At 34.4% G+C, this 19330-nt stretch overlaps 1 protein-coding gene and 1 long non-coding RNA gene across 2 annotated transcripts; one reads left to right on the forward strand and one right to left on the reverse strand.

The window, feature by feature from the left end:
* Positions 1-6473: 6473 nt before the first annotated feature.
* LOC123655229 lies at positions 6474-15031 on the forward strand. Its single transcript, XM_045591056.1, has 5 exons — positions 6474-11858; positions 11949-12115; positions 12190-12401; positions 12567-12757; positions 12903-15031. The coding sequence occupies exons 1-5, from the start codon at positions 6474-6476 to the stop codon at positions 13125-13127; spliced, it is 6180 nt and encodes a 2059-aa protein (XP_045447012.1). The 3' UTR covers positions 13128-15031.
* A 3386-nt stretch (positions 15032-18417) lies between these two features.
* On the reverse strand, positions 18418-19099 carry LOC123655236. The gene is made up of 2 exons (XR_006743350.1): positions 18902-19099; positions 18418-18793 (listed from the first exon to the last, which is right to left on the reverse strand). It is a non-coding gene; the product is annotated as an uncharacterized LOC123655236 (long non-coding RNA).
* Between the last annotated feature and the right edge of the window lie 231 nt (positions 19100-19330).

Genomic DNA, 19330 nt, shown 5'->3' on the forward strand with positions numbered 1-19330 from the left:
TCCAAACACTACTCGTGGATACTTAAGTACTTCCTATAGTTACCTGCGAAAGTGATGATCTTAATGTCTTTGTGGATTTGACACTTCATATTATAGAGATAAATAGTTTGTTTATTTGTTTGTTTTGTTTGTTATTCCGCATTATTGTCTCAATATCTGCGAGTTAACTCAAAAAATTGTTTTTATATTAAAACGTGTATTTATAAAGTTGTTTGATACTATGAAAGCAAATCAGCGATGGATTATCAGTGTGGCTACGGCAGTAAGGAAAAAAAAAGTAAGGAATATAGCCACCCCCTCTCTTTCCGTAGGTGTCGTAAGAGGCGACTAAGGGATAACACAGTTCCACTACCACCTCTGAACTTAAAAGCCGATCGATGGCGGGATAATCATCCAACTGCTGCCTTTGAAATACACAGCCCGAAGACGGGCAGAAGCGTCTTCGGTGCGTCAAAGCCAGCCCTGCGGTCACCAGCGTGCTTAGTGTCTATGGGCAAAACTTGTGGAGGCCTATGTCCAGCAGTAGACTGCGATAGGCTGAAGTGATGATGATGATGATGAAATCAGCGATGTATAAGAGAGGATTACTGAGATTATTACTGAATTATTAACGTAATATTGTGTACAATGTCATGACCATGAACTTGTTCAAAAATTTAGACGGATTATAAAGTAATTAGTTATAAATTTACACCCTATTATTAAAAAAAAACGTTCCAAACGATCGTGTTGTATTGTGACCTTATGGTGTCGATGCTATGTTTAAATTAAAAGTTGTTATAGATGGTAAAGGTGGTGGGTGGTGGTGTAACAAAATATTTTCATACTTACCAGTTGCCTAGCTACGAGTGATAGGGGAGAGTAAAAAGAAAATATAAGGAGAGAAAAGAAAGAAAAGGTATCTAGGTTACGACGATGTCTTATGAAACGCCATCCCAATATATATTAAAATATATATAATGTATGTTCGGGGATAACTTCGTCGTTTATGAACCGATTTTGATAATTCTTTTTTTGTTGGAAAAGAGATATCCCAAGTGTGGTACCATGATAAAGAAACCTGGATCTGATGATGGGATCCAAAATCGTAGTGACGACTAGTGCGTTTGTTAATTTTTTTCGTCTACTTACGTTGTATTATTTGTCGATGAAATTGCAGTCGATTTATTTCGTTTGCGAGCAAACACAATCATATAAATTATTTTCGATTTAATTTATAATTTGAAAATTTTCTAACAGAATTTATTAATTTTATTAAAAGTTATGTGACAATATGTATTAATGAAAATGATAAAAACTATGTATTTTTCAAACATTTTTGAATATCATATCAAAAATTGACCGCTCCAGCGGGGATCGAACCCGCGTTTCCGACTGACTGTGTCGGAGGTTATGTATAGGGTGAAGGGTATGTATTTTTTGTCAAACAGAGTATTAAGAACTTATTGTTATTTTCAGGCCACACACACAAAGGCGGAGACATGAACGCGATTAGAGACTATCACTCGCATCAAGCAGGGTAGCTGTCATCGAAAGGTAAATATTCTCAAACCAAATTAAATATAAATATTCCAATATGCTTTTACGATTCCATTCCTATACTTAATACGCGTGAGATTTAACGTGAGTAATGTTATTTGGAACAAAGATCGTTTGAAGAGTTTCCCGAGATAACCTTTGTAAAGGAATGAAAAACTGGCTTTTAACCCTCTTTAGCTTTTGATTTTAATTTTATAAATCTAAAGAGTTTAGAATTTAGATAGTTAACCTGACACTATATACGATTTTATTTTTCATATAACTCTAGGGTTGTTAAGTATCTGGTTACCAGATCAAACAAGAAAATTGAAAAACTTACAGAATTTGTAACAGATATTTTTGTATGAGCCTTATTTTCACCGTTAGAGACAATGAAGATTTATGTCTACGTAACAAACTCAACAAACTTTCGCCTAGGTTTAAATATACTCAGACGATTGAGAAACCAGTCCGTGAGTTAAATCCATACAAATGCATAACACAATTATACGAACATTATGCATCTTACTTGTGAGAATGGAAAACAAGTTGTGTGTTTACGATTTTTCTACATTTAATTTTTCAGCTGTAAATAGTAAATTATTGAGATCTTATAACCTAAGTCGACGCCAATTTGATAAAAATAATAATGAAAGACTGTCAACATATATGTGATGTAACGTGACCGGCAAAAACAATGTTAAGACATTCATTCCATAGCAAAAACTCCACTTGATGATTGATTACATATGATGAGGGATTACATAGAACTTAGTTTAAGGAACTTCATTCAATTACTTCGTTTTTAATATAAACATCGTTAAACGTATGCAATGTTAACATAGTTGTGTTACAATCAACAAACATACATTATTATTATTTACGCATTCGGGGATGGCTACGGATCCGATCGATCGAGGGCGGTCGTCACGGAGACAGCCTCGCTGCGTCCGTTGATCCTAATGTAGATGCATAAAATACAGTGCAACCTCGATATAACAAATCGGAGGGGAACAAGAAAATATTCGTTATATCAAGTAATTTGTTGAACTGAGGTTTGTTATGTTGAGGTTAGGTTGGTCTAAAATTCGTTATAAAGAGGTATTCGGTAGAGGTTTTTGATATTTTCCGATGACGAGTGGCTTAAATTTGTAGGTCCCGTAACAATTTGTTCCCAGAAGTACTGTCAAGCGAAGTTTGCTGTTAGGTAAACAGTTATAGAATAGTCCAGTTTCATTGGCGTTAAAGACGTCTTCGGGATCGCATCCGGCGGTCAAATTCATGAAAGTCAAATTTTGAAGCCTTCCGTTGTTAGCACGGAACTTTTCATGTCCCAATTGAACAGCAAACTGCTGACTTTTCCCGAAGAATAGGGCCTCCGATTGTGATTTTTTTTTGTCTCGGCACTGTTTTAACCACTTCAACACACATTCCTTTACGTTTTTAAACTCGCATGATTTTAATCTTTTACTGTTTACACTTTCTTTTCTTATCTTTAAATTTTAAAATTGTAGCAAATGTACTTGCGGGAATCCCGAACTTATTAGCTATGTCTAATTTTTTCCTCATAGGATTTTTGTCAACATAATTAATGATGTTTCGCTTTTCTGCGACCGATAAGGAACACCTTTTACGTTTCTGAGCCATTTTAACTTAAATCTTTAACAATAATGACGAGCAGAAGTGTTTACATTACTTTTTATCAAACAACAATGATTGTTTTACGAACAAAAGCCTGTCGAAACATGTCGCGACATAAATCACATACTATGAGATAGAGTTATACATTGGTGGGAACTTTATATAAAAGTTTTGGGTTGACAAAATTCGTTAATTAGAGGTATTTATACTTTTTCTTGATAGTTGAAAATTCGTTATAAAGAGGTTGTTCGCAAAAAATATTCGCAATGTAAAGGTATATTTTATATTGACTCTTATGGACAATTCAAGGGGATTAGGTACGAAGAATTTGTTAAATCGAGAAACTCGTTATATTGAGGTATGTTATATAATAAGGTTGCACTGTATATTTGATATAAATATATTTTAAAAGATGTCTCGTTTCATTACTTTTAATAAGAAAAATATGTTAAAAAAAAAGAAAACGTCAAATTACGTGGTCTTAATAAAGTGTCGCAATTATGTATCGAGGAACTGCAGTGTCATGACTAATTGGGGCACAAACATAAATATATTATAATTCGAATAGAATTGATAACAATGACACGCTTAATAAGGTCGACAAACTTTTTAGTACAGTCTCGCGGAAGATATTCTTTGTGTGCGTGTGCTACGTACTTAGGGTTGCCAGATGGTCGGGATTCGTCGGGATTATCCCGACATTTCGTATGATGTCCAGAGTCCCGAAAAAATACTAAATGTCCCGACAAACAACAGCAAATCAAAAATGTAAAACTATCGCGATAATAAATGTAATGCGAAGTACATGTGGCAGTAATTTATCAAAAAGGAGTTGAAATTACTAATAATTATAATACTTATTAGAATAAGTTATTGTGATAATTAATGATCTCAGAATCTGCCTAAAAATGTTATTTTTATTTTTGTTATTGTTTTTGTGATTTTTATTTTTATAATAATAATTGTGTTTGCTCGCAAACGAAAAAAAAACCGACTTCAATTACATCGACGAGTAATACAACGTAGATCGACGAAAAAATAGTCAAGCAACTACGCGTTATCAAAGATTACTCAAACAGTAGTTATCAGATCTCGATAAACTTTATATGTGACCACATGATAAACATCAGCTTTCGATTAAATTAAAAATTATCAAAATCGGTACACCCAGTAAAAAGTTATTATGGATTTTCGAGAGTTTCCCTCGATTTCTCTGGGATCCCACCATCAGATCCTGGTTTCCTTATCACGGTACCAAACTAGGGATATCCCCTTTCCAACAAAAAAAGAATTATCAAAATCGGTACATCCAGTAGAAAGTTATGCGGTATAATACAACGTAGGTCGACGAAAAAAGCGTCAAGTAAAAACGCATTATTAGATATAACTCGAAAAGTAGTTGTTAGATCTCAAACAAATTTAAATGGGACCAATTGGCACACACCACCTTTCGATTAAAACAAAATTTGTCGAAATCGGTCTACCTGCAGGCCTAGCATGCGCGCCACGACAAAATTTTGTCTACCCCTTTTCTCGTATTATCTCTCTATGTCTACAGTAGCTAACATGCGTGCACGCGATACTCTTCTCGGTACGTCAAGAAGAGATAATCATTAAATTTTAGTGATCTGTGATATTTATCTCTACGGAAGCTAACATGACATCGTAATTTTGTCGAATTTTGTCGTTTTAGGAAGAGAAACTTCTCGTCTTCAATATTATCGACGAGAAAGACGATAAATAAAAAATAAATAAAACCGGGTGCCTATTTTTTGTATACCATGGCGTTTCCCTATTATAATTATATAATTTCGGTATACGAAGAGCGGGAGAAGACAAGACAACATGCAGAATAAAAAACAAAACAAAATTATATTTAAAAAATCAATAACTAAAAATAAAATTAAATAGAATAAAAGTAAAATCAATAATCAAAAAAAAAAAAAAATTCAAAAATTCAAAAAATTTTAAAAATTAAAAAAAAAAAAAAAAAAAACAATGCGTGATAGAATTACAATTATCTAATGTGCGACAAGATATAAAGCACAACACGGGCATATTGTTTTACATATATAATTAATTCATTCATTACACATATAAAATTCATTTACTTACGCCGTTTTATTTTCCATATTAGATTTTTTAAATTAGATATACACTTTTTATCTTAGCCAAAAGGCCGAGAACATTGTTAAATAAAACATGTGTCACTCGTTTGAAATTGGTCAATAACCTTGTAAATTCAACTTTACGACATAAGAAATAAGAATGATATTCAGTTGTGATTATGGTTGATAATGTTTCTCTACTCGACAAGGCGAAGTCTTCGGAAGAGAATTTTGTCTCTCGTAGTGCGCATGTTAGGGTAATCGAGAAAATACTCGATGTAGACATTATCTCTCTCTCTCGTCAAGAGATATCTCGTTGTATGCATGCTAGGCCGGCTGGTCAAAAGTTCTGATGTAACATACATAAAAAAAAAAAAAATACAGTCGAATTGAGAACCTCCTCCTTTTTTGGAAGTCGGTTAAAAAGTAATTTTGTTTATTGTTTTTGTGATTTAAATTTTTATAATAAAAAGTGATTTTTTATATTTCTTAATATTTATTTGTCCCGTTGGTCCCGACCCTAATCCCAAAATCCCGACTTTTTGAAAATTTGCCCAGATATTTTAGTCTACCCATCTGGTAACCCTATACGTACTGCTGTGTGAGGGCGAGGAACGCTCAAGGGCAACCGACGGTTAACGACCCCATCACGCACCTTAGGTTCTGCGTACCATAATTCATAAAACTTATTATATACTATAACTATAACATATATTATATATATATACTATAACTATAACATATATTATATATATATAAACTTATTATATAAATTGTATAACTTACATTATTAGCCTTTATATTCAATAGTTTTGGCACTTATATAATTTAATTAACGACATTATAGATTTGTACTAAAACTTGTATGTTATACGTTAATACGCATCTGAGCGGCGTGGCGGGCGTGTGAACGTACAGCAGTGAATATTTGTAGGATGTACAACAGTGTAATAGTTTTTTATAGTGTCCAAAATAATTAAAGAATTATATTAAAAAAATGTTTTGATTATATTAAAAATTCGTCAATAAAATAATCGATATAATTATATAAGTACTTTTAAAACGTCGATATCCATTTTTATTTTTTTTTTTATTTTAAATAAGATTTTAGAAATTTTTCTCAATTATTTATTGTTTGATTTACAAACTAATTATTTTCTTGTTCTTATTTCTAGGTGGTGGTTAAAAGGAGCGGGAGTGCATAGTATGGATGACAGTTTCAACAATGTGCTGGAAGGGACGCGTCAGTACTTTATGGGATTTCCAAAACAGGCACAACAGGCACCAGAAGGAAACGGCCAACAAATGTGGCCCGGAAATAATTCGACCGAAGAGGGGACTCCTGCTCTGTCAGGGGCTCCAACGCCTTCATCGCGGCCACCATCTGCTGCCGCTGCTCCACCGCTAACGCCAGCATCAACGTCTGTCGCAACGCCGCCTCGTCCGCCTTCTGAGCCTATTGAACCTGAAGCTCATATTATACATAAAGCGACAGTTATGCGTGAAGCAGCGGAAAAACGTCGCGAGCAACCAGAAATTGAAGATGAGGAAGAAATGGGAGCGTTGTCACCACCTTCACATATCATAAGAAAGCCAACTCCTCATACGTTACCGTCGCCGGCATCGGCAACTGCTGTGGCCAGTCCTTCTCCGGTGCGTCCTCCATCTGAGGCTCCTTTACTCCCACCGATGGTGCAAGAACCAGTTGATCCGTCGATGCACTATCACAATTCAGCCCATCGTGTACAAACACCGACAGCGAAACAATCTGAACATTTTACACCAGGCCGCACACTTGATCACTATTCCGTATCGAGGCCTCCAGAATCTTATTCGCGATATCAGTATGATACAAATATCAGTGAAAATGGCAGGAGCTCTCATGGGCCTCCGATCGCTTCATCTCAACCATCTGTAATACCACGTCAAAGTCCACAGACTTATGCGAGGATGTCAAGCACCATACCACAACACACCGTAAATCGTTATAATGAGTCGTCGACGTCCAGCAATGCTGCGCAGCGTTATTCTTTGCCGAACTCTCAAGCGCCTCCTCCGCACAATGATCGAGTCCCACCAATTCATCATCCGCAACATTTGCCAACGACTAAAAAACTCACTCCTATAGATAATCGGACTGGGCAGGGTTATTTACCTGTTCCACAACGTCGCGACTCTCCCTCTTTTAATCGTCAAACGGCTCAGTACGAAAGACATCCAACACTTCCTCCACGAAAGTATGATCCACAACAAGCATATTCAGGATATCGGCCAACGCCAACTGTACCTGTTCCTATACCAAATCGTAGGTTGGAGACCCACCAACAAGTTCCATATAAACACGGAGTGCTAGATGTTATGAATCAACATTATTCGGCAAAAAGTTTAGATCGAGTTCAAGCTCAGCCCTCATTGCAAACTTATGAAGCGTCTCGTTTACCTTCTCGTGTCGATTATTTTACTAAGAACAGGACTGTAGATTCAAGAAACAGCTACCATTATCCGTCTACATCTGCAACTCGATATACGACGAGTGCTATCCCTACCTCTCAAAACAACCCTACGTTGCAGTCTCAGACGCAGTCTAGAACTTCATATCGTACAGCAGCAGCTCCAAAGACTAATTACGAGTATTCGAATTCAAACAATGTACAAATCTCACCATCACGCTCAATGGCAAAACCGGGTTATCCTAGTCAGCAGGCACGAATGACCGTATCTGTAACTTCAATAGTAAATCAAATGAACCAGACGAAACAAAAACGTGAATCGCCTCTTGATTTGTCTGTAAAAACGGTTAAAAATTCCGCAGACTCTTCTACGACTCAAGATGACTCGATTGATTCTGCTTCCATGAAAAATGAGAATGTTCCTATACAAGCAAGGCCAACACCTAGCAGTCGAAATGCTCTAGTACCGGGATACGCTGGTTCTCATAAAGTAGACTTTGCACCTGATTTTGCTCAATATAGAGAAAGGAATATTAGTCAAGGATATAATACAATTCAAAATATTCACCATCCCTTACGTTACAATGGAGCCTACGTTTCCCCACGGCCAGTGGCCGATTCTTGTCCAGTTGAATCTCGTCATCAATTGCACATGGAACGTAGTAAACACATCGGCCCAGTAAGTGGTACCGATAACGTTCCACGTATTGATCTTACCAGACAAAGCGGTGACGACCGTTATGCGGAAAGTAGAGTTCGTGACGACCGTCAATTAATAATCGAGGATCGAAAACGCCCCACGGGAGCGATTGTTAGTAACATTCCTGAAAAAATTGTTCGATATGAAACTTGGACTTCAGACAGTCGGATAGACACTCATATACATCAATCAGTACGAGAGCAACATGAGTTAATGAGTCAGCCTGTGTATAATTATGCAAGTCATAAGCGATTCGAAGCTTATCATAATGATCAAAAACGGTCCGCAACGGCAAGTGGATACCGAGAATATCATTCACATCAACGGTACTCCGGCAATCATTATACAGAAATAGTGAATAAAGGAGCAAATAATCATCAGGTTCATTATCATGATCGTATATCATCCATTAACAGCCGTCACATTATTCAAAAGATTCCGAGCCATAGAGATCTACATCCGATTCATCTAGATCCCCATAACAATGTTCAACCAGCGGATAAGAAAGTTTTGAGTATATTACGAAATAGTTTAGAAACTAAACAAACAGGATATTTGGAATCGACTAAAACAACAAGACCGATTCCTGAACTAATTGTTATAGATGATGTCGATGATTCTGTGATAGAAATAACAGACGTATCAACTGATAACGAAATAGACGCCAAAACTAACAGTAATCCTATAAATAATCCAAATAAAAATGCGCTTAGTTTTGGGCATCACATAAAAATGCCAAAAGCCGTAGATTCAATATCGAGAGATTCAGATTATCAAAAATTGGATAGCCCAGATTCAAAAACAAAATCTCCTGAAATGGATGTGGCTTCAAGAATACGAACTAAAGCTGAATTAAAAGTAATGCCACCGTCGCAAGACAATTCCACAAAAACAGATTCCATATTTGCCGATACTGATAAAAACAAACCACTTCCAAAATCACAAAAACAACATCTTTTTAATCAAATTCGCGAAGATCTAAGGTTAGAATCTGTTATTAAGAACGAAAAACCAGTAGACATTAACATTCCCGAGGTAAAAACGGAACCTTTAAATATTGAAGAAATAGAAAAGGATGCTGTGATACAAGTTAAATCTGAGATTATGTTAGAGCAAATACATTCATTGGGAGAGACTTCTAACAAAGAAGAATTTGATTTAGATTGGGCTAACGCCTGTGATAATTTCATGGAACAGCTTAAAACTGGGTGCCACAAGAAGAAACTTCTCAGGAAACGTATTAGTACTTTCGACTCAGAATATCACAACAAAAGTGACGAACCACCAAAAGATGATGTCAGAGAATTACAATTAGGACAATTAAATCCGACGTTGCCGTCTATTACTGAAATTAAAAAAGAGCCCATCGATGAGGATGAATTGAAATCAGAAAATGAAAGATGCTCTTCTACTCTCACGATTACTCAGACAGAAACGGTAGTCAAGTGCAAACCAAATGACAAGCCAGAAAAAAATAAGAATAACAAAAATAATGATGTTGAGAAAACTAATAAGAATAAAAGTAATGCAAAAAATAAACATAAAGCTTCAAAAACTGAGTCACTACCCGTTGACATTGAATCAGAAAAAACAAAAACAGAAGGCTTAAAAGATGTTATCAAAGAAGAATTAGAATCAACAGATGATGATGAACCACTAATAAAAAGTAAATTGTTAAAAGACAAGCAACGGAATTTAAAATATCAAATGTTAAAAGATTTGTCTGAAAAGTCTGCTTATGTAAAACTAGAATGTTGTGATGAGCAAATGAATGCTAATGTTAGGATATCCTTAGACTCGTCATCAAAAGAAGAAAGGCAGAGTAAAGGCAAGACTACGCGGCAAATATCGAGATCAAAAGTAAAATCCTTGTCTATAGAAAATGTGAAAAAGGAAAAGGTTAATAATGATTCTAGTTCTGACAGCGATGATGAATTAAGTGTCGCGAGTAGGCTTCGTGTGCGTAAAAATATAAAAACAGAAGATAAGAGTAACTCACAGAAAAATATAAAATCCTCTCCAAGAAGGTTGGAAAACAGTGGTACTGGTTCACCCTTATTACGTAAATCAGGTTTTGGCGATGGTTCTGATTTTCGTCCTGGTTGGGAAGAGGAATTGTACAGATACAAAAGATCTTTACGAATGCCTACTAGTCTTATCGCAATTCCTAGAGGTCGTTCGGGAGGGCCCTTCGTTAAAGGAAGTGGCGCACAATTTTCAAGAGGCTCAACATCACTACCCGATTTGGATTCTGTTCCACTCTCTCCAGCCCCATCATCCGTACCTTCAGCTGCTACAGACGACTTGTATAGAAGACCAGATAAACACAGTCTTGACAGTGATCTTGAATCAAATTCTAGCTGTTCTGCTATTAATAAACTTCATTACGATTCTGAGGCATCAAGCTCTACTGTTTTTTCGGCAGCAAGGGCAAAGAAAAAAAGCAGTTCCATTGTTGACGTTCTCATTCAGAAATGTGGAAAAAGAGAAGAAACAAGAAAGAAATCAAAAGGTAAAGATGACAAAACAGCTAAAATTATTCCAAAATCTTCAAATATTGCCGAACTTTTACCGACGCCTAGTTTAGGTCTTGTAAAAAATGGAAATAAGGGAAGTTTAAGTGCAAAGAAAGAAAAATTAATGGAAGATATTTTTTATTTAGGTGCTTTTAGAAAAAAGACTGTTACAATGTTTAGAACAGCATTTATAAAAGACACAGATGGGTTAATAGGTGCTACAGAAGAATTTGCTCCAGTTGTGCTTAAATCACGAACAAGAACGGAAAGTAGAGTATTAAAACAAAGGGCAACTATTAAAGAGGTTTTTGGCGACGACAGACCAGCATCTGCTCCACCAACATCATGTAGAGAGGATCAAGAAAACGAAGAAGAACCACCTATATCAATAAAAAAAGAGCCTGAAGCTAAACCTAAATTTAAAACAAAGAAAATTGCTAAGGACAAATTAAAACGAAGGTCTAGTTCAATTAGAGATGGATTAAGAAGCACCAAGTCATTGAAAACAAATGATGCTAAGGGAAGATTAATGCGTTTAAAGAAAAGAAACAGTTTACTGAAATCTTTTGTACAAAAGAGGAGAAAGGAAATGTCTGGTAATAAAATAAAAAAAGATATAAACCAAGCATTAGACGACAAAGATAATAGTAAGGAGGAAGGAAATTCCACGGGAACAGCAGAAGGTAATACAAAAAGGCGCTTAAAAAGACTGTTTGGTAGACGAAAATTTAGTTCAGGTTTTGATTATATAAGAAAAAAGAAAAAAATAATAAGACGCGAAAATAATGCTCCTAAGATTCGACGAACAGCTCCTAAACCAAGCCCAGAGTCCGTAAACGATATTCAAAAAGAAATAAAAAGTTGGTTTATTAATAAAAGCATTGGAGAGACGCATCTACATCGCGCTGCAAGACTTGGTTTTACCGTGAGTATAGTATTATTCAATGCATATAATTCCATGATAAAATTAGATGTAACAGTAGTTTTGATAATTAAAGTTGTATTATTATTGTAGGATTGTGTTGCATATTGCCTAGAAAAAATGGAAGCGGATCCTTCAGCTAAAGATAACGCTGGTTTTACTCCTTTACACGTGGCATCTGCAAAGGGTCACGTAAGAATTGCTAGACTTCTCCTTCAATATGGAGCTAATGTGTCTGCGGCTGCGCAAGGTGGAATAAGGTAAACAATTAAAATAGAACCGGTATAAAAAAAACTGTATAGAACATTATTTATTTTATATTAATTTTTTACAGACCACTTCATGAAGCCTGTGAAAACGTCCATGTTGAAATTATAAGATTGTTATTGTCGTATGGAGCAGACCCTCTCCTAGGAACATATGCGGGTCAGACTCCCGAGGAATTAGCTGAAGGCCCAGCTGCTAAGTTGCTACGATTACATATAGCCGACGTTCAAGGTCGTGCAGTAGAACCTTGGAGATTTCCGCCTCCCGGGGAGATAATCGGTAAGTTAGGTTTGCTGATTATCAACATTTGTCTTCAAATACGAAGTCAAAAGGAGTTTTGTAAATATGCTTATATTTAAAAGGAGTTGACAATTAATTTTATTTTATAAACAATTTAGAATTATCGTACTTATAATCTTAATAATACCGTATAATCGTTTACAGACCGTGAAGAAAACGGGTGTGATCCTTTGTCATCGCCCCCACCCGCGTCTCCGCCCCCTCCCCCAGACTCAATGATGGAGATCCAGTGCACCGATGCGCCGCTACCGCCTTTCTACAGCCTAAGGACCCCTTCGGGCCAGCCAGCCGAAGGCCTTTGGTGTTTGTTGCAAGACATCACAAATATTTTACAGGTACAAATAACCATTTATGAATGAATAAACTCTGCTTATCATAATATTTTTTTATAAATAAGCATGACCTTCGATAAGTGTTAATACATATTATATAGATTATTTAAACGTAGTATGTAATATTCAAATAATTTTTATTTTCTAGATAAAATCGAAAGAGAGCTTATTGAAACAAATTCACTGTGGGTCGGGATCGCCTAAGGAGCTCCTTCGTGAAATAAGAACTCAAGAATTTCTTGAGAGGGCACAGTGCCATCAACTTTTATGTGCTGGAGAAAAAGTGAACGTTCGCGCGTCGAAAGTCTCTCTTGTGCGCGTTACTGACAAGCTAAGACAACTGCTGAAGATTGAGACCGTCCTTGTTAGCTGACATTAGTTACATATTCAATGAGATTTTCTAATGGATACCCTATAATGAATATCTTTAACTCTATTTATAAATATTACGATTGAACATTATTGTGGGTGATTGATTCTGTTAAATTCGTCGATGTCGCTGGGAAGTATTTCGTATAGACAAAAAAGGAACTATTTAAAAAACAAATTGTTTTAATATTTGGAACTGAGAATAAATTAAATTAATCGAATAGACTTAAAGTAAATGGGAGCAATTGGGAGAAGAGAGTAATGATATGCTATTTTTTCAGCTCGAATTCAACGTGTATATGCGGTTACAGTAATAGATCTAAGATCTCATAATAAAATATTCAAAATACGTGTACTAAAATATCTTATGTCTATCCTCTGTAGATTAATAAAGTGATCTTTATATCTAGTTTTGACTGATTTTATGTAAAATACAATGATTTCTCTCATTTAAGAACAAAATAATATATTTGTTTTATGAGACTGTTTAATTTAAGGCAGCCATTACATAATCATTACATTATTTTACATTACATATTCGAGTGACTCTGTATAGGTCGATTGAAAAGTAAATACCACATGCTCTATGGAAACACCTGTATTTGTATGTTGTAAATATTGTAGTTTATTGCAAATGTATATAGTAAATATCGCTTTAATTGTATTATACTCTCATGGGTGCTATTTAACATTGGTGTATGGTGTTTATCAGATAAGTTAGGTAATTAGTATATGCGGCAATGATAATATAATAATAGGAAATAACAAGTTAAAGTTACCATAACGTAGTTTAAGAAGTATAGCATAATCTTGAGTGTGCAATAGTATACGTTCGTTGTGAGCGCACCGTAGATAAATTTGTAAAAAATTTGTATTTAGATGCTAAATAAACATGCACCTACGCGTGTATTATAGTTATATAATTAGATGCTTGTGTCAATCAAAAAAGGCATAAGTTAAACGTTGTCTATGTGTTAAAATTTGTAGCATTTCGGTTTAATTAAATTACAAACGAAATGCATTAGCAATGAATTGGGATCGCTTATTGATGGCCTGTGTTGGAAAAAAGCAGTTTTACACGATATTAAAAAATATATATATATATATTTAATTTCGATGAAATAATATTTACAAGTTTCCAGAAATTTTGAATGTCTTCAATAACAACATTTTAATTATAAATGATGAATTGTATCTTTTTGAGATTATGCTAATGATAAGTATGATTATTACTTAGATATTTTCTATTTGATTTTTATCCTAAAATGTAACAAAATATTTTTTTTTCATTGTTATGTTTGTTAATATTTGTCTGCCTGACATATGTTTACTGTACAATTATTTCTTATCACTTATTTTTAATAAAGTTGTTTTTATTTATACAGTCCAATAAAAATTAGGAAATTTTATTAAAATCGTAATTTTATTTCAAAAATAATATTAAACTTGTAAATATATAACTCAATTTGTAAACAGTAGTATATTATAATTTATTTTGAATTGGTTGTCTGAATAATGCACTAATTATGTTTGAAAGATTTTTGTATTATTCAATAGATAGATATATAGGAAATATTTAATCAGTTTTATTTTGCCATTATTAATCCAATTTCCGCCCTATCTTATTTCTTTGTGGAGATAAACAAACAAGTACATGATTGATCTGTGATGAAATAATATTAGGAGAAAATCTTGCTTGCGGAAATGGTATGAAAAGTTAAATTAAAACATTGCAAGGGAAAATAACTGACATCTTTATATTATAAAGACTTGCACACTAACTAAATTGAACTGTGTAATGTTAACTGTCTGTAATAAGCGGTACCTACATCATAAGTATTATTACCAATATTGACACAATATTTCTTGTTGATAAAGTGAAAAATAAAGAAAGTGATCGATGGTAAACGTTTTTATATTTTCCTTTTATATTTCGACAAATTTTGATGATTTTTTGACACATTTTTTTGTTTTCACGCAGGCAGTGCTCGATATCTGTGCCGATTACTTTAAATCTGAATCGATACGTAGATATAATGCAAAAAAAAAAAATAATAATTAAGAAACCGCCCCGTGCGTCCACAAAAATAGTTGGATGAAAAAATAAAAGTATAATACCTACCTACGCTTTTTACTTTTATTTTCCTAGTGTAAGTTTATAAATAAAAATTACAACAGGTTATTATTTTATCTTATACTAAACGAGCAATTCTTGTATATATATATCTGAATCTCGGAAACGGCTCCAACGAGTTTCGGGGGAGATAAAACCTATAGCTAGAATTCATTTTAAAAAAATATCGTTTTATCCCTGTTTTTACGGAGTAAAAATCGGCCGGTCGGGATCAACTGAGAACATCAGGGTTCAAATCCCCATGTCCCTGATCCAATAGGCAGTTCTTATTTTTTATTATTATGTCGGTAAAATCGAAAAATGTTATTCATATTTTATCATTATTATTTTTTATTTTTGATTTTTTATATTTATTTATATTTTTTATTATTGTTGTTAAAAAAATATGATTTTCAAAAAACACGATTTGTTGGAGCGCCTATCAGTTTTTGAGAAGCAATTACTCTCAATCTTGTAATTGTTTAGTTTGTATCAATTTTTAATTTATCGTCATTTTTTATTTTTATTATATATAGTGCCTTTGTTACATCGTGTGTTAATTTATTATTAATAATTATGTTTGCAGGCAAACGAAAAAAAAACCGACTTCAATTATATCGACAAGTAATACAACGTAGGTTTCCGAAAAAGTAGTCAAGTAAATACATATTATTAAGGATTACTCCAAAAGTTGTAATCAAATCTTGATGAAATGTGACCACATAATAAACATCGGCTTTCGATTAAGTTAAACATCATCAAAACCGGTACACCCAGTAAAAAGTTATGCGGATTTTCGAGAGTTTCCCTCGATTTCTCTGGGATCCCATCATCAGATCCTGGTTTCCTTATCATGGTACCACACCAGGGATATCTCCTATCCAACAAAAAAAGAATTATCAAAAACTTCATAAACGACGAAGTTATCCCCGAACATACATCTTATATATAAAATTCTCGTGTCACAGTTTTCGTTGCCATACTCCTCCGAAACGGCTTGACCGATTTTGATGAAATTTTTTGTGCTTATCCGGTATCTATGAGAATTGGCCAACATCTATTTTTCATCCCCCTAAATGTTAGGAGTAGTCCACCCCAAATTTTTTTATTTTTATTTTTTAGACAAAATTTTTAATTTCTATTTTTTTATGATACAACATTTAAAAAATACATATAACCCTAAATTTTCACCCTTCTACCACCAACCCCTATTTTTAAATAGCGTTTAGCGGCATGTATGTATTTTTTAACGCCAAATCATAATAAAATAAACAAAGAGCAACACGGAGGGGAGTAGCCATGTACAGGCGTTCCCCTCTGTCAAGGTATAAGGCCAAATGGCCATATGCAAACAATAAAACTAGTTGCAGCCGCGCCGATCACTAGACTAAATCTAGTTGCGCGATCGAATCAACGTCTTTTAAAAAATGCCAAATTGTTCTGTTTTTTGCTGCAAAAAGAGATTTGCCACGTCAAATTTACTAAAAGATGGCGTTACCTTTCATATGTAAGTATTTTTTAATCATATTATTACTGTTTACTTATTTTAAAACATTTTTTCAACTTAAAAATTACAAATGTTATCGGTCGTGTTGTTTCGATTTGTTTACCAACACAGGCCGCTCGCCCTCATACAATATGCGGATCGGTCGAGCGACTGATCGGAGTCTATTTCCGAGAAGTCACTGTCGCCGTGCGATAGTGTTGTTACCGGTTTGTTTGTAGATAGTTATCGATAAAAACGGCAAAGGCAAAGACAGATTTTTGAGATTTTTATTTATTTAAAATATTATATTGCGAGCTTTTATTTTAATATACATAGTTATATAATAAAATTGCATTAAATTAAATATAATACAATACTCATGAGCATTAACACATTTTACTAGAATTACTTAATGTGAACTTCGACCATAATTTTTTATATAAAAATTTGGCAGGTTTCCTAAAGATCCAAATTTAAGGGATATATGGAAAAAAATTTGTAATAACAGACTAACCTGGACGCCTACAAAAAATAGTGTCATTTGTTCAGATCATTTCAATACATCTGACTTTCAAGTGTTGGCAAACAATAGAAGGAAATTAGTCAAGGGCACCAAACCAACACTAACGCCAAACTGTTTTTGTCCCGTAAGTTTTTTTTCCATCTGATGTAGTTCACCTTAGTCATAGTAGTGAAATGAAGCATAGATTTATCAACTTTGAAAATTAACAATGTTAAATCAATCCTTTCAGAGTCATCAACAATCATTCAATCTAGCAGATGACAGGCTATCATCTTATGGTGCCATTAGTGCTACGCTCCCTATTCCTGATTCGTTGACATCACCGTCTACATCGTCAACTCCTCAAAATGTGGGTTACCTTTAAATCGTTTATTGTAGACTGGCATTGTTTGGCACAACAACGTTGCACCAAACGTATTGTGACTTAATTATAATAGTTACAAATATGCTGCCGCGACACGTTTAACCGACTCCCAAAAAAGGAGGAGGTTCTCAATTCGACTGTATTTTTTTATGTATGTTACTTCAGAACTTTTGACTGGGTGAACCGATTTCGACAAAAATTTTTTTAATCGAAAGGTGGTGTGTGTCATTTGGTCCCATTAAAATTTATACCACTAACAACTACTTTTTGAGTTATATCTAATAATGAGTTTTTACTCGACTATTTTTGTCGTCGACCTATGTTGTACTATACCGCATAACTTTTTACTATACTCGGCGCGGCGAACCTTGATCCCTATGACACTGACAGCTAATGTCACCATATAACATTGTAGTGGCATCACCATTAAATTGGGATCATATTGGGGGCGTCTAAAAATGCCATTTATAAATTTTACGTAGCTTTATACCATTAGTAATGATATTCCGTTGATATTTTCAACAATTCTTAACATTTACAAGAAGTTATCTCAATCTCAATTTATGTTTACGTCCTGCAAAACTTACGTCGTGTGACGTTTATCGACTAGGGCGGCAAGTATCGATAAAAAAATGTCGGTAATGGGAACGAATGCACATTTTTTTTTCATACTCACATTTTAGTTCATATATTATGGAATGGAACAGAATATTACGATCATACCATTCATACATACACACATGATTATATTATACCCAAGAAAATTAAAAAATAACAGCTATAGGACAAAATGAAATGAAACAAAATCTGTTTAACATTTATTTATTTACTTACACAAGGTCAAGGGTGTAACAAAGGTAAGTGATAATACTTTAGGGTTTGCATGTGTTCCTTACTTTTGTTACACTCTGTATTTTATTCTGAATCTGATAATGACATGAGTGTTTGCGTCTCAGACTCGGAATCTGAACTGCAACTGCTGTCACCTACATTTATCAATAATGGTTGATCTTCAAGAGTGTCGTATCGCACATCTCGATCCCAATCATCGTAGCAAAGTTTTTTAGTCTTTTCTACGACTTTCCTCCAATTATCCGGAGTCACTTCACTACAACATTATTCTAATAATGTCATCATTTTATTGGCTGTAAATGGTGGAGTGGTGTTAAGCCTGGCTGCACAACCTGAAACAATATTTATTTTGAGTATGATGCAATGTAAAAGAGTGAGATTGAAGTAAAAGTACATATTTAATTTGTACATAAAAGTTAAAATAAATACAAATTACCCACCTTTGATTTGCGCCCATATCATCTCAATGGCATTATATTGGCAGTGGTATGGCGGTAACCGAATCACTGTGTGACCTTTAGATTTTGCCATTTCATCCAAAAAATATGTCCGCTTTGTTTGGAGTTTTTGTAAGTTTAATAATCTGACCAACTCTTTTTTTAACAGTTGACTGTCAGCCTCCACACCATTGCGTTGCAGCCACTCTAGTATTTCACCTTTATTACTGTTGCTGGTGGGTGGTTTGTTTACTTGTACGGAATGGTATGGTGCGTTGTCCATCAAAATATGGTGGGGCTCATGCAGATTATCCAAAAGTTTTATGAACCACTGCTTAAAATTTTCAAAATTCATCTCTTCGTGATAATCTGTAGTTTTGACTGATTTGAAGGCCCACAAGCAATTAGGCACAAAGCCTTTGGCTGTACCAG

Source organism: Melitaea cinxia, chromosome 7 (assembly GCF_905220565.1).
Source record: "Melitaea cinxia chromosome 7, ilMelCinx1.1, whole genome shotgun sequence".
Taxonomy (NCBI): domain Eukaryota; kingdom Metazoa; phylum Arthropoda; class Insecta; order Lepidoptera; family Nymphalidae; genus Melitaea; species Melitaea cinxia.

Coding starts and splice junctions, on each gene's coding strand:
- LOC123655229 (XM_045591056.1), top strand. CDS start 6,474: ATGGATGACAGTTTCAACAATGTGCTGGAAGGGACGCGTCAGTACTTT. Junction 12,402..12,566: donor GCCTCCCGGGGAGATAATCG/GTAAGTTAGGTT, acceptor AATCGTTTACAG/ACCGTGAAGAAAACGGGTGT. Junction 12,758..12,902: donor ACATCACAAATATTTTACAG/GTACAAATAACC, acceptor TTTATTTTCTAG/ATAAAATCGAAAGAGAGCTT.